The sequence below is a fragment of the Calypte anna genome, chromosome 26 (assembly GCF_003957555.1).
Source record: "Calypte anna isolate BGI_N300 chromosome 26, bCalAnn1_v1.p, whole genome shotgun sequence".
NCBI lineage: Eukaryota > Metazoa > Chordata > Aves > Apodiformes > Trochilidae > Calypte > Calypte anna.
The window spans coordinates 1,881,943-1,898,269 of NC_044271.1; the positions used below are offsets into that span (position 1 = coordinate 1,881,943).

The 16,327-nt window shown below is 44.7% G+C and overlaps 1 protein-coding gene across 4 annotated transcripts in view; it reads right to left on the minus strand.

The window, feature by feature from the left end:
- Nucleotides 1–1,672: 1,672 nt before the first annotated feature.
- The window catches only part of RAP1A (RAP1A, member of RAS oncogene family), a 28,456-nt gene continuing 13,801 nt past the window's right edge, over nt 1,673–16,327 (minus strand). For all 4 annotated transcript variants that reach the window (XM_030465616.1, XM_030465615.1, XM_030465617.1 and 1 more), the window contains exons 3-9: nt 14,777–14,860; nt 12,579–12,647; nt 11,985–12,041; nt 10,865–11,005; nt 6,856–6,999; nt 4,259–4,374; nt 1,673–2,398 (exon numbers count right to left, since the gene is read on the minus strand). In XM_030465616.1, coding sequence (XP_030321476.1) covers nt 4,288–4,374; nt 6,856–6,999; nt 10,865–11,005; nt 11,985–12,041; nt 12,579–12,647; nt 14,777–14,833 — 555 coding nt within the window. In that variant the 5' untranslated portion in view covers nt 14,834–14,860 and the 3' untranslated portion in view covers nt 1,673–2,398; nt 4,259–4,287. The remainder of the gene's footprint in view (nt 2,399–4,258; nt 4,375–6,855; nt 7,000–10,864; nt 11,006–11,984; nt 12,042–12,578; nt 12,648–14,776; nt 14,861–16,327) is intronic.

The following is a 16,327-nucleotide window of genomic DNA, read 5'->3' on the forward strand; positions in this document are numbered from 1 at the left end:
TCTGGTGCTAAAATCCATGGCAGTAAAATAAATCGGGTGAGTAAAGGGGTCCCTGGGCTTCCCCCTCCCAACTCTGCTCTCCGGGTGAGCCCGCCCGGCCCCGGCTCCTTTCCCACACCCCCATCTAGTGGCAAATCCCGCAGGATCGGGAAGGGTTTCCATCCCGCTTCCATCCCTTCCCACAGCCCTTACCCCACCTTTCCTTCTCCCTTGGAACCCCGCACGGACTGCGGGACACGAGGTGATGGGAGCAGAGACCTCTCCCAAGGTTTGGATGCTCATGGGTCCCCACTCGTGGGGAGAAGCTTGAGCTGCTCCAGGCTGATCCCACACAGACACCAAGGGAACCCCGGGAGATGCTGCAGACACAAAGCTCAGGTGGAAAAGCACCAGGAGGATGAGGACCTTGGTGTCTCTCTGGGCTGCTCCCTGTCCCCAGGAGCAGCAGAACCAGAGCCAGCTCTTCAGTATGAAGCACTCTTGGCACTGATGGGGTGAGGTTTGGTGACCCCAGGTACTGCCCTGGAGCTAGAAAAGCAAGGTTAGGTTTCTGATTGTATAGAAGAGGCATCTAGCAATCAGTAAGTGCATTAAAATTACTTTATTACTAAAATAGTTTTACATTAAGTTAAGATAACCAACCTGCAAATACTCCTGCTCCTCCTGGAAAAGGAAGTGCAGAGGCTGAAGGGAACCAGGTAACAGGAACTGTGTTTGTCCCAGTAGCTTGTAAGCAGGCAGATGTGTTCACATTATTGTCACCCAAATATTTTCATCCAGTCTTGTTTGGGCTGCATTTAGAAACTGGGATCTCTGTATAACTCAACAGCTGCATCAATAACACAGTTCTAGAAAAACCTATTATAGAAACTTCTCCCCCTTAGTTTCCTACAGAACTATACAAGGGGTCCAGGAATAACTGTTCACCAGCACTGACATTTACATTTCCCATTTAAACAACCAGGAAAAGCCCCTCCTGAGTTTTCCCCGCTGTGAACACACATTTCTCTTCTCACTTACTCCCAAGAGAAGCAGGAGAGAGTCCTCCAGGACTGCAGGAATTCCAGCAGCATCACACCAGGCATGGGATTTACTGGAGGATCCAGGTGGAGCACCCATGGGTCTCTTCATATCCTGCTCCTTTAAACTTTATAGAACAGGTATTTAAAAAAAAAAGTAAAAAATGAAGACAAGCCCCTCCAGCTGACTGTGCAGCTCAGGTAAAGAAAGGCAGATTTTGTCTAAAAAGCAGCTGTTTTGTGACAGAATCAGCTTCCAGCTCAGTGCTGAGATGCTGCCCCAAGAGGAATCACCACGGGCTTGGACAAACCCAAACCAGGGAACCATCCCCAGAGAACACCAAGAGCTGAAGCAGGAATCAGTCAGACCTCAGTACATATTTATACCTATAAAATAACTGCAGAGAGGAAATGATTTGCAGCAGAATACAAATTTAACCATGTAAAGGAATATACCACAGCAATGAGAAGTATCCTGCTGTACTTGGTGTGTGGAGGATCAGATCCACCCAACAAGGAGGGATGCGTGGCACCAGCAGACACACTGGTGGCACTGGGTACAACAGACCCGATCTACCAGGATGGAAGAGGAGTTCACAAAACATGGATAAAAATCAGTGCCTGGAAACCATAACAAAAACACAGAAACAAAATGAAAATGTACTAAAATTTAATCATTCATAAAAGCTGTAATTTAATCTGTGACAGAAAAACACAAGAAGCAATATTAGAGTTGGTTTAGTATATTATATATTTTTGCTTTTAAAGCCATAGAAATCAGTTATCCCAGTTTTTTCCTATAAAAGACCCATTTTTCCAAAGCATTATGCACAAACATTTTTTGAATTAGAATATAATGGCAGAATGAAAATAATGATATTCTTTACCTTTTAAATATAAAATGAAGTCAATGACTCAAAAAGTTATTTGCTGCAGTGAGTTCAAAGGGAAATTTCAGATAATATATATCTATAGTTATAGATATAAAATATAATGGTGGAACATTTTTAGTGCATGATGGGGAAAAATTATGATAAAAGGGTCAATATGAAATTTTAATTATAGTAGCAATATTTAGATATTGAAATGCATCCATGCTCCTTTGTATTATCATAGACTAGAGTCAATTGTATTTATTTTCACATCTGTTAACTGCTATTGCAAAGGAGGAGTACTATTGTCTTCAGTTTCCAAGAGATATACACAGAGCAATTTCTTTTTCCAGGGGTTGTGTGCAAACCATTTTAAGATCTAAATTCTTCTCATATTATATAAAAAACAGGAGAAGCTTCTTCAGATATGTTATTCATTTCCATAAGGTTTTGAAGTCGGGAATGCTGGCACTTTCCATTTAGGCAACAGTTCTTCATTCCTGCAATCTGGAAAGAGAAAAAACAAGATGATGCAGAGATATTCCTGCTGAAGAGATGAAACCATCTCCAACCAAGGGCTGAAATCTTCCCTGGACACCTCCCCATCCCCAGCTTGGGAAACCATGAAGCATTCCAGCAGGAGGAGCTTATCTCCAGTTCCTACACTCCTCCCTGTTTGGGGGTGCAGAAGGAGAAGAGGCTGTGGAAATTCAGCTCTTGAAACCCAAAGCTCTTGTTTCATCATTTCTGCAGCACAGCAGTGACAGGGGAACCTCTACCCTGCTGAGGACACAGCACTGCCCTTCCAAGTGCCCTCCCAAACCCTGCTCCACAGCCAGGCAGCCCCTTCCAGAGGAGTTTGGAGTCAGCAGTGGGTGAACAACGTGTGGGAGAAGGGTTTCATCTTTTTTATAAAACTCTGAGGAGTTGGGGACCTCCCTGAGCCCCACTCCAGCTGCACCAGACAGGCAAGGAATTGGGAAGAGAGAAAGGGGAGACAGTGGGAAGTATTTTGAGCATCCAGAGCAGATCTAGGGGCAGGAGGAGAAGTCAGTGTTAGGAGAAGTCCCATGGTGAGTGCAGGAGGCTGATGCCTCAGGACACATCACTGCCTGGCAGCCCAGCCAGGAACACTCAGGAGTCACCCCAGCTGACACCACAGAGCTAAATTCAGATAAGCCACCTTAGGAACAGGAAAAGCCCCTTGAGACTCTCCAGTTTCTTTTTCTACGGTCATCATTGCCCCACAACCCTCAGCTATTGTTTTCTGGCATTCAAAGCTGAGGATAAGAGACTCCTCACCCCAAAAAGCACAGCTCCTTAGGGGTCAGGTTAACTGCAAGGCTCCTCTTCCCCTCCTCCATCAGACCTGGGCTACACAGATGGCCACCTACAGCATCAACCTCAGCCCTGGCAGAAGGCAGAGCCACCTGTTTGCAGGAATTCACCCCTGAAATCCTTCTATGACCAGCAGTTTGCTTTAAGCACTGCAGCACAGGGGCTCCTCAGTACCAGCTGATGACACCACAGAACAGAAACACCTCCTGACAGCTCTCAGAAACCACCAGCCTGAGAGCCCCAGCTGAGGCAGGCAGTGGGGACAGCTCATTCCTCTCCAGGCTGTCCCTTTGGGACCTTCTCACTGCCTCTTCCTTCCTTCCTTCCTAGAGCTGAGCTGTCCCCTTGCCCCACACCTCTCTGCAGGGTGCTGTGCACAACACCCGTGAGCTGCAGCCCCAGGACACTGCTCTGCCCCAAACCTGAAGCTACAGAAATGCTCTTTTCTTTCAGGAGCATGACAGGAGAGCTGTAAGCACGTGGAGTACCCTGCCAAGATACACAGGAAGATTATTTATAGCTATGTCCAACCTTGAGGTGGTTTTTTGTTTTCATTCTGAGGTTGGTTGTTTGGTTTTTGGTGTTGGGTTGGTTTGGTTTTGTTGTTTTGGTTTTTTTTGGTGGGTAGCTTTTTATTTCTGTGCCAATAACATCCCTGTCCCACCCAAGCTGCTTTGCAATTGTCCCCATATCACCAAGGACTGGGAAGGCAGCTGCAGTAATAACACAAGTTAGATAGATGCTGCTGAATTTCATCAGAGGATGAAAAGGAAGCAAAACTGAGCCCTGGTGTCACCACACAGAGAGAGAAAGTGCAGGGGTGAGAAGGAAGCTCCTTGCCCATTCCATCAGCTCAGGTTACTAATGCTCAGTCACACTCCTCAACCCAAGCAAAAGGGGAAAGGCAGAGCACCAGAGATTTCTCTGACAGGTCACTCAGGAGAACTGACTTTTAAGGAATTTTCTATTAGAGAGTATATGGCAGGAAAAAGGGTCCTGAGCTGGGGGTGGAGTTCAGACACCTCTTACCTGGCTCAGAGCTGCTGCACGATTGGAGTCTAAAGCAGCAAACAGGTTTTCTTTTTAGGCTTCTTCTTTTCCACTGGTGTTTTCCTATTTATCTGTCTGACCAGGTCATAAAAGATCTGAAAAAAAAACCAAAAAACCCACAAACTGAAAAATCAAAGTGATAAAACACTATGAAAGTGTCAAAAATAGTTAAGCTGATCCTCTTCCCTGGTACCTGAAGTTCTACAAGTTCAAGTACTTGCCTTTACTAAAACGTATTTCTCAACAGAATCACCTCTTTGCCTAGATTAATAATTTGACATTATTAATAAAATTAGCAAGGAAAAGCAAATCAGCTGCCCTGAACTCAGACATTTCCAGCAGGGGATGACTACAGGGGCCTCTTTCAGCTTCAGAGATGTTTCTTGTGAAGGCTTTTGCTGTGATTTGTTTTCCCAGCAATACTCAACCCATTTATAGCAAAATGAGCCTTGCAAAAATACTTAGAGCTGGGTCACAGTATTGAAGAGAAATATTTAAACCTTTGGAAAGCTCCACCCTTGTTCTTGTTTACTTCTTTTCCTTCCTGGAGTGGCTGACAGCTCACAAATTCTTGTTGATTCCAAGGAAATTCAGAAAACAAAGAAACAGTTCATACCAAATCACAACAACTGGAAATTTAAGATTTTCCTGCTCCTACCTACATGAAAAAGCACTAATGCACAGTTAAATAGTTTCTGATGAAATGAACAAGACAGGAGCTTTATCAAGCTCTCATGTACAGTATTTTAAAATAGCATTTGAGCTGCTCACACAGCTCCTTTACTCCTTTATTGCTGCATTTTCCTTCCTCAGGTAAAACTAACAGCTTGGATTGCCCAATGGACACAGCCAAGGTTTTCAAAAGTGTACAAATGAGACACAAAAAAAGGTTCTTTAGGAGAAACCAATGAATATCTGGCATCCTCTACGCTGATGTAAAATTTACTGTAGGAGAGGTTTGTTTCACTTTCAGCACAAATAAATTTATCACACTTTAGGCCAGATTTTAACAAAGTTAGAAAGTCCAAAACTGGCTAAAAAAAAATAAAAAATCCAGTCCCCAGAATAACACAAACACTTCTCAGTCTATGAGCCAGCAGAACAAATAACCACTACAATAACCTGCTTGATCCATAGTGGTTTTTCTCTTTGCTTTCCTCAGGTTTTTCTGCTTTTCATGACCAGACAACATAAACTGGCAGAAGCCCGGAAAATTAAGATAACAACAAAACCAGAAATCCACCTTTCAAGTTTATAATTTCCTTCTCTATGATCTGAGCCTCACTGGAGGCAAGATGAGGCTGCAGACAGGAAGGCTGACTGCATGCAGAGACACAGAGTTCTGCCTCCTGAGAATCCCCTCTCCTGCACAGACCCTTCACAGAGTTTTCAGGCACCTGTGGCTAACAAGAGGCTTCAGTCCCTGACACAAACTCTGCCACTACACATCAAATGGAATTTGTTATCCTCTTTCTTCATCTGCTCCATGACTGAGCCACCAGTTCTGCATTAACACTCAGAGTTTTACTACAGCTCAGACACACACAGTAAAATAAAATAAATAACTAACTAAAAATCCCTCCTGGCAGCAATCTAGCTCAGTGAGCTATATTTACTGGGGGAGATTAGTGCAGCCTGCAGCAGGCTAATCCCAAGCACAGGAGCTGCAGGTCCCTTCCCTTCCCTGCCCTCCCATCCCAGGCTTTGCTGCGCATGTCCCTCCAGCTGCCAGGACAAGGCTGAGTCCAAGCTCCTGCTGCTCCTGCTTATCTCCCAGCCTCCTAAACGGGCCCAGTTATCTCCTGGCACCAAACCAGTTATGCTCGATGGGGTCACCTTAGCTTTTGTGCCTGGAAACCTGGTCTCTGTCACAGTCAGATAATTCACGGCAGAAAATAAAAACTTGGTGCCTGATGTCAAGCAGAGCTCCCTTGGCAGAGCCACCTCACCCCAGGGAGCTGCACAGGGCACACAGAGGGCAGAGGGGTTGCTTACTTAGGGATGGGGAACTGCTGGGCACATCTCCTTTTGGCCATGGTCTCAGTAAGGCAGTGGCTGAGCAGAGGAGGGCTGAGAGGGGAGGGCTGCAGAGCAGCCAGACCTCGCAGGAATGTGAGAAGCAAAAACTTGCAAAAAAACCAAAACCAAGACCAAAAAACTTGCAAAAACAACAGGCAACACCATGCAGCATGACATGGAACACAATGAGACATAATGAACAGTCTGAATAGCTGTTACCTTGAAAAAGTATCCTGTCCAGATAAACTTTATCTAAGCTAAGAGTCACCCAGTTAACTGGGCGCACACAGGACCCTCTGCTGTTCATGTCCTCTGACACAGACTATAAAAAGTACTTACCTGGAGAAGTCACCCACCCTTTACAGAGAAAAAGGAGCAGATCTCCTTGAACCAAACAGAAAGCAGCAGCTAAACACTCTGCACTGCAAGCCTGTCCCAGGCTGATATTTCAGAATCATCCTGAATCTTCCTGATTAAGAAATACACCAAGGGTTGCCTGTGGGTTTAAGATGGCATTCATGCTGAAGTGGAACAACAAGTGGAGAGCTGATAATTACCTCATTAACGTTGATTTTAGACTTTGCAGATGACTCTAGAAAGGCACAGTTACACCACTGTCTTGCTAAGTTCTGACCCTGTTCTTTGCCAACTACACGTTCTTCCTCCAGGTCACATTTATTGCCAACCAGAATCATTGGAACCTGGAGAGGAGACAAGCAAGAGATACAGCAGCAAGTTAATGTAAGCATGGGCTGTGAGGGCATGTCAGGAGGAGGGAAAGAGGCAATTTAGTATGAAAAATAATAAAAATCATAAGTTTAGCTGAGCTCAGACACTAGGCTGGAATTAAGATGCTCAAGAAAGTCCATGCTGAAACACCCAGAGGACACCATACAACCAGTGCTATTTCAGCACAACCTTAAGTCTGTAAAGATTTATGTTCTGGTCTCTACAACCAACACCATACTAATCAAAAGCTTCATGTAGAACTGAAATGCATTTCAGAACTGTCATGTGGCAACAGGCTAGACTGCCTGCCAGCTGAGCCTGTTTCAGACAGCAGAACATACAGCACGTGTGAAATATTCTGTGTTTGAGCCCCTTTGACCCATCTTGTCAACCTGCTGTCAAGCCACACACTAATAAACGAAAGCACCTTTGCAAACCACTGCCAAGGACACAGAACAAAAAGGAATAGTCTTGTGCTGCCAAGTTTTCTCACACCAGCTCACCTGCCTTTCCCATCTCAATACAGCATCATGCTACTGACACGTTTTGCACATGCACAGAGAAGAGGATGTGCACTAAAAAAAGGCACAAACCCTGTGCTGGCTTAGAACTATTCCAGCTAGAAATCACTCAGCAGCTCAGCTCTAGAAAGGACATCACTTCCAATAAATAATCCCATGCAACATTAAACCAAGCATCAGATACGTGTTCAGAAGATTCCTCCTACACCCATGATGCAGATATGGGCAAATCACTGCTCCAGCCAGTGCTGGAAGGGAGGGGATCTGCCCCCCTCCTCAGGCTGCTGCCTTTCTGCAGTGTCTGGGTGAGTCACCTGCTCTCTGCTTCAGGAGGGAGAAAGTGCCTTGGGGAAACACCATGGTCCTTGAGACACTTCCTACAGAAAACCAGAATTCTCTGGGAAAACAAGCTTGGCTTAGGAAATGCTCCTTCTTACCCAGGTGTCTGCACCAGGCTGCAGGGCAGGGATGGGTCCCTGGGAGAGGGGGGAGAGCAGAAAGGAGGGGCCCTGTCTCAGCTACAGCCCCGTGGTGTCTTCAGGGTTGTGTTTTCTTGGTGCAATCTGCATGGACTCAGAAAGCTGCTTGTCCCAGAAAGTGCCAGAGGAATGGCTGGGGAGTGTAAGCAGCAGGAGACTTGCTCTCATGTTATGTACAGGTAACAAGTTACAGCTCCTGATTCCAGGAGGAAAAGAATGGGCAAAACCATAGATTAAAGCCAGCCCCCAGGAGGAAAAAAATGGGCAAAACCACAGATTAAAGCCAGAAATAGAAATAATGCCCTGGTACAACTTCCAAAGGCTCCCTCTGCTCCTCAGCCACTCCTACCACAGCCACAGCCCATTGCAATGGCACAAACAGGTAGAAAAGACCTTAAATAAGCAAAAAAAACCACCCAAAGCACCCAAAATCACTCTGTAACAACCAAAACAACCTGTCCTCAGGGGACATTTCCACACCCCAAGGATTCTGTGACTGCAGCACAGATCCTGCAGGACCCTTCCCCACAGCCCCCCATCCTGCAGCAGGGCCTGGCAGGGCACAGGGATGCAGCTCAGGACTTGATGCTCCCAAGAATGGTGAGTGTCCTGGTTTGTTAAACCGTGACAGGGAGTTACATCTAGTTTTCAAGTTTGATTTTACAACCTGCAGAGATCTGAGGGGATGGCAGAGCCAGAGCTCAGGGGGATGCTGAGACCACAGCACACAGCCCAGCATCCTGTTTGCCTTGTGCTGTGTGAAAGGAGAAAAAAACCCCACAGAGCTGCTGATAATGGGTGTGCACCCCGCTCCATTTCCTGAAGCTTTTAACTCTCTGAACAAAAAATGAGTACTTTCCAGCTGGAAAATAAATCATTATCCACTTCCTTTGGTGTTTTACAACAGACCATATGATTTTAATCTACTTCAGTGGTGTAGTCCTTTCCCAGCTCAACTACACTCAAGAATGATTTTTATGTTTAAAACTCACAGATGTACGTATTAGAAAATGATCACTTCTTTTTTTGTGAGAAATAACTTTTATTTACTACATCAGAAACCTCAACTCACAATACAGATGAGGCAAATCCAAAAAAACTTAATTCACATGAGAGACCAACAGAATATTTACAACCTTATCACCTTAGTCCCATTCTTTACAGTTTCCTAGAGAGTTAGGAGCAATTCTCTCCTACCAAAACATGAAAATGTGGTTTGAACACTTTCAGAAAAATAAGTGGCCCTTGGACTGGTAAGCTGTAAAGGTCTGACAGACATGGAACTCTGCGTCAGGTTCCCTCAAAAAGGGAACAACTGTTTATCATGAGAGCAAAAGCAGTTTATGAACAACTAGCTTTTGATCATTTACTATTTCATGCAGAAGAGTGGAATTTAAACTTTGTTAGAAATACATCATCTAATGGTTTAAGTATCAGGATTTTAAGAGCCACATTCTGACACTAAATACAGGACCGGGCGTGATTTCCTAACTCAGCAGAACACAGCTTAATTGTTCAAAAGGTTCTCAGGCTTGGATTCAACAAGTAACATCCCTCTTACACAAAATAAATAAATGCATTTTAATGATTAAATCAAACCACTGAAGTAAAAATGAAAGCAACAGTCCCTATTGTCTGCCAAACGTGACCAGCTTACGGTGCAAATTCCGCTCCAGCGAGTGCAGCTGAGCCAAGCACTGGCTCTGGAAAGGGCACAGGGGGCCCAGCAACCACCATCCCCACCTCCATGAAACCTGCTCTGCACAAAGAGAAGCTTGGGAAAGCAAGGAGGAAACCAAAGCCACTCAGAACCAGGTAATGGGACATGGAAGGATCAGCCCCAGCCCTGGCACAGCCCAACAGCAACCACGGGCGCTGCTGCTGAGTTTAAGCTGTCAGTGGCCAAAGGAAAGGGAAAGCAATTATTTTTCACACTCTTCAGGGCAAACCTCTGAATACCTTACCAACTGCTAGGCAAAAAAAAACCCCAACTTCCACTTCTTTTAGAGGAAGCTCAGAGAGAGGGTTCCCACAAGTCTCTGCAGTCACACGGCTACCATGGCAAAAGCCACCAGCATCTCCATCACAGAAAATGAAGAGCTTGCCAAGCAGCTCCAGGGACAGGAGGTGAGGTCTCAACTGGAAATATGGCAAACATATTTCTTCTGTCTAACAGGACTGAATACAAACCACCCAGTGTAATTTTTCCTCATTTTAAAAAGGGATTTCAACAACCAGAATGACAATCTTGCATCGCTAGCTCAGACTCTCCCAGAGTCTTAGTGACTTAAGATACAGAATGTCACACGTTTGTACTTCCATTTCCACTTCACACAGTTAGGAAAAGCAATGTTAGTCTCCACTTAGGAAAAGCAGTTTTAATCTCCATTGTAGGAGAGCTGCAGAGCTACTGAGAACATTATTATTGGTGAGTTCAACTATTATTTTTCCTTATCTCAAGGGAAATAAAGAACTGCTAAAGCACACTGAAAGAAGAAAATGCAAATACTGGAACACAGTTAAAAGGAGAGAAGGAAAAAAAACCCAGAAAGTGTTGCTGTGTGGTGGGGTTTTTTTTCTATCAACTCCCACCATTCCCAAAGACTGTTTGTTGGCCTTCCAGTACTTGTGAAAATCTGGTTTCACTCTTATCCCTGAATAGGTGTTGGACCTCAAATAACAAGGCTGAAAATAACCAACAATGCTAAGCAAACTTATTTCAACACAAACCTCTGGTATAGAGCAAATAATATTCTTAGAAAGAAACTTTGCTCCCAAATTCCTGGATGCTTAGAGTTACTTTTAGACATGTGCAAAGTAAAAACCATTTCACTCACATCTTCAGTGTCCTTAACCCGTAAAATCTGTTCCCGAAGGTCCTGTAGGTCATTAAACGTGGACTGTGCTGTTATAGAATATACTAGTGCAAACCCTTGACCATTCTTCATATACAGATCCCTCATTGCTGTAAATTGCTCCTGTAATCAGATATTTAAAAGAGTAGTCAGCTGGTGAGCATTTATTTGCAAAGGAATAGTTTGTAATGAACAAGAACACAGCACTGTATAGCATGCACTTAGGTTTTCACCCCTCACAGAGATCCACCAAAACTGCAAGTTTAATGAAAGTACTAACACAACTCTTTCCCTTTGTGTTTGTTGGCTTGTCTGTTTCTTTTTGGGGTTTTTGTTTGTTTGTTTTTTCCCCAATAGAGATGTAGGCTTCTTGGAAAAAAGGGGATAAAGATCAAGAGGAAAAATAAAAATATATCCATTGAGGGACAGTTGCCATAATGCAAAGTGTTAAGGTTTGGGTGACAGTATTTTGTAGTGACCTTCCATTGATTTTTCTAAAATGCTGTTAAGCATGAGACTGCCATCAGACCAATTCCCCAGAGAAAGGAGAGGGACAGGAAATTCACTTCCTCCTCCAGCACGATATGAAACAGGGCAGGCAGGCACACACTTGAGATCTACTGTGGCACAACCATGTGGGCAGGCACTGCCTGATCACCTCTGAACAGGCACAGTCACACAGTTGTCATCTCTGGAATGAAAATGGCTCAAACACTGCAAGAAAATGTAGGAGCAGGCTGGAAACTCTGTACCAGAGCAGAGCCACCTTTGTCCTCAGCTGTGAAACAAAGCTTTACCAGAACCACGGGACAATGAGCTCTGCTTCCATGCCTTTGCTTGGCTCTTGGTAATTTTCAAAGCTATCCAAATAAAACTAACTTTTAGGAAGTATGTTCCCCCCCCTGTGATGTGTGCTCAACCATTACAGGGCTGTTTACTCAGTGGCAGGACTTGCAGGGTGAGTGACACTGGCGTGGCAAAGGGCTCTCTCTGGGTTTTGTTTGGGCAGGATTATTGCACCAGGGTGAGTTCCCCTCCTAACATCTCACCTCATTCTTCACAAAGACACTCCACACCAATAAGAAAAAGAAACTGCACTTACTGTCCCTGCTGTATCGAGGATTTCAAGCATACACTGTTGGCAGTCTACTTCCACTTGCTGGGGAGAAAGGGAAGAGAAAAATGCAGTTAAAATCAGAGACTCTGACAATGGGACTCTGGAATGGCTCTGAAATGGGACAGGCAAGAGGAATATCAACTTCATTTCTGCTTCTGCCAGGCATCCCTCTACAAGCAAGCCAGCCAGCCACCCATTTCAGAGCCTTTAATGATGGCAACATCTATGCTAATCCATAAAACAAAGGGTTACTTGACATCAGCTGAGGGAGGAAAGCAGCTCTGTTGGCAGAATTAAGTAAAACAACAGCATGAGGGATCCTGACCTGGACTTTTGCTCAGCAATTTCAAGACTGCATCCAAACCAGCTGTAAAGAATTTTTTATATGCCTCAAACCAAGCAGAAGGCATTTGAACTAAATGGCAAAACAGCCACTGCTAAAAGCAAACAACAAAATGAAATTGCAGCCATAACATTTTCTGAGAAAAAGCCCTTTCTCATTCTGATAAGCTTTTGTTGCATTATCAAAAAGAAGCAAGCTCTATGAGACTTGGAAGAAATAAAACTATGTTATTTTACCTTTCTGTATGAATCTTCTATTGTGGGGTCATATTTTTCAACAAAAATTCCCTGAACAAACTGTACAGTCTGGGGAGAGAGGAAAGGGGAAAAAAAATAAGTGAACTGAACAGGATCATAACATTTACCAAACAGCACTTTATGAAAGTAACACCAATGCAACTCATCACTGCTGCTAAAATTCAGTAGTAGGGAGGAGAGAGACTTCAGTTTTTCAAAATAAAGAGGGCATAGTTTCTGTTGTTTTAAGAATTATTTTATACAAGTGTATTTTCAAGACTTTTTGGAGGTGTAACCTGTTTGCTGGTTTGGTTTTTTTTTTCATAGAAGATGACATCCCCAAACATGCCTTTACTACAGTCTGCAACCTTAGAAGAATAAAAAACACCAAATATGGAAGACTTCAAATTCAATCAGAAGAACTGGTGACCTGTGGAAAATCCCCAGTTCAGTTCAATCCCATCAGAGCTCCACTGGAGCTACTCTGGATTACGTGGCTGGAGCACAGGCACATTTCAGAGCAAGAAATTAAATCTGGAGCAACTCTAGATACTGAATTTGTATTAAAACATTAAAGAAGGAAAGAGCATTCATTTCAAAGAGGAAGTCCTTCTTCCCCTATAAAATTATTCAGGGCAAATGTTTCATTTCCCATCAAGCTGTCATTCAGATGTGGACATTCAGATCTCAGGACATGCCCATCCCTACCTAAAGGCACAATCAGCATCATATTGGCACAGAAGAGTTAAAACAATAAGGAGGATTTGCAGTGAAACAACACCATATTGTAATCTACACTCAGTCTGTAAAAACACAGAACTGAAAACAAACACCAGCCTCTTTGTGAGGCATTTTAGTTTCCACAGTTCAAAGAAAGAAATTTTAAAGTGACCACCACATGATTTTAAATCCAACCTTCTGACCTCTGCTTGCTAATGTTTGCAAATCAGTACACAGACATCTTGAAAGCTAAATATTATCCACTCTTAGCTGCTAATTGGCACTTAGTGTCCTGTTAGAAAGGCATCAGTGTTGCATATGAATTACAATATATGCTTACTTAGCATCTTGGCTGTCAAAAAGAATGCAACTTTTGTTTGCCAGACCAAGTATTTGCATTTCAGCTTTTAAAAATTCCAATGATGGATGCTGACTCAGACTGCACATCACAAATAAGGAAATTCAGAGCCCATCAGAGGCTGAATGATTTTTATGTACAGTATATTAAGCAGCACCTGATTTACCTAGCAAGTCTTTCAATAGTACATAACAAAAGCAAGACACTCAATCAAGGGCTGCTGGTGGAAAAAGTAATACATATTGCTGGGGAAGAATAGAGGATCAAAAAGAACTGACACATCTTGTGAAGATTAGGATGGTATAAGGAAAAAGTATGTAAAATTTGGTATGGAAATGAATAATCTTTCCTCTGCTCATCTGAATTCTGCAGGTGATTTACCAAGATTATTAGCAGCCCATTTCAGAGGAATGAACAAGAAGCAGCATCTAGGATGTGAATGGCAGCTATTATCCTCTTCTGTGGAAAGGAACACTGCTTAGTTCCTTGGTTTAGATAACTCCACTCTTGACCAGTTCTTTGCCTTTCTTGTTGGAGAGCTGCTTGAGTGATTTGTGATAAACAGGTGACAGAAATCTTACAGTGACCTTACAAGAAACCTTACAATGCTTTACTATCTACTCTGCTATGTAAACCTCTTATTAGGAACAACACAAGTACTTCAGGAGTGCAAAGTGTCATCAGTCTGCTTATCCTCAGCACTGGACACGTTGGAGGTGACTTCTCATCCTGCCCCATGGTTTCAGTCCTGGCTTGTCTGGGGTCTCTCCAGGGTGGGAGCTCAGAGGCTGCAGCATCACTAACTCACTGCCATGCAGGGCCAGGCTGCACTCACTGCTCCTGCTCAGCTTTTAGTGCTCAGATACAGCCATGCAGTCACTTACAACACTGCACCCACGTGGGGAGGGGAAAGGAAATGCTAATTATTGTAGCAGCAATTCATCACCTTCTGCTTCTCCAAAAATGTGGCACAAGCTCAGATATTCCAGCAGCCTAAGAGCAGCTGTGTGGAAGTCACTACAAGTGTCAAAAGGAATAAACACCCCAATGGGTTCATTGCCAGAAGATCAGCCAGTTCTGTAGCCTCTGTACTGGTTTCAGAAGTGCTTCCCAAACTCACCAAAGCAGACTTCCCCACACCTCCTGAACCAAGGACCACCAGCTTGTACTCACGCATGGTGTGCTCTGTTCAGAGAGCGACGACCTGGAAAGCAGGACAAGTTAAAAGAGTAAAAGTTAAAGAGGTAAAAGAGTAAAATTAGAGTTAAAAGAGCCCCTGCACACACAAATCTGTGACCCTGCCTTCTGAGAGCAGCAGCAGCCTCCCCTTCTCTGGGTGCTCCTGAGAACAAATATCCCTATAGCAAGAGCACTGGATTGTTTGGGGGTTTTTCCACCTGGGCACTCAGGTTTAGAGGGATGCTGGGACAGCCCCAGTTTGTAGGAGATGCCCACAGCTGGACCTGTGAGCCTGGGGGTGCTTGGAGAGGAAGAGGATGGAGAGCACGAGCTGGAGAGAGATGGGGAGAAGGCCTGTCCTCAGCTTCTCAGCATTTTAATGCACACAACAATGAGCACTGGACAAGAAAATTAGATCAAAAAGATACCAGGAGAGAGGTTTACTCCTTCCCACACACCTCCAGCAGGGAAGGATGTAGGTCAGGACTTTCTCTCTGGAAAAGGTCAGGTCTACCTAGGGCTGCCAAGGCAGAGTCTCTCTGCTCACCCAAGCAAGGACTCTGCCTTTTTATGGAAATCTTGCAACTCCCTCCACAGCACCAGAAAACCTCTCATTCTCCCCGAGATTCCCTGACAAATAAGGCAAATGACAAAGCTGGTGATAAACATTTTACACTATGTTTACATTAGCAGCCAGGCCGGGCTGTCCCTCTGAAGGGCTCTGAAGCAAACAATGACCTCAGCCCCCAGTTATCCCCCTCTCCCCAGCGCTGCCTTCCCAAGTAAGGCTTGGGAAACACGAGTGCCACGAGGCTGGGCAAGCTGCAGGGCTCCCAGGCATTTCCAACTGACACTGCCCCAGGATTTATTGGGGTCACCCAACTGAGGATTGCTTTAAAAACACGACTGTATTCCCAGGAGTTTGATGGAGATGCATCACCAGGAACAACAGGGGAACAGGGGTTGTGTTTGGAGCTTTGCAACTGTGGACAATTCCCTGACAATCTGTGGCTCCAGTTTATATCATCATTCCATGGGGACTTTTTTTTTTTTGCTTTTGGTTTTCAGTCACTGCAATTCCCAAGGGAAAGCTGCTACACACAGAGCCAAGAGGAAACCCACACGGCCACAGCCAGAGCTGGGTACCCCAACACCCACTGGAGAACCCACCCCAGCACCTTGCTCCTGACCCTTGCCTGGAGACCCCATCCCACCACCTTGCTCCTGACCCTTCACTGAAGACCCCATCCCACCAGCCTCCTCCTGACCCTTCACTGGAGACCCCATCCCACCAGCCTCCTCCTGACCCTTCACTGGAGACCCCATCCCACCAGCCTACTCCTGACCCTTCACTGAAGACCCCATCCCACCAGCCTCCTCCTGACCCTTACCTGGAGACCGCATCCCACCAGCCTCCTCCTGACCCTTTCCTGGAGATCCCATCCCACCACCTTGCTCCTGACCCTTACCTGGAGACCCCATCCCACCAGCC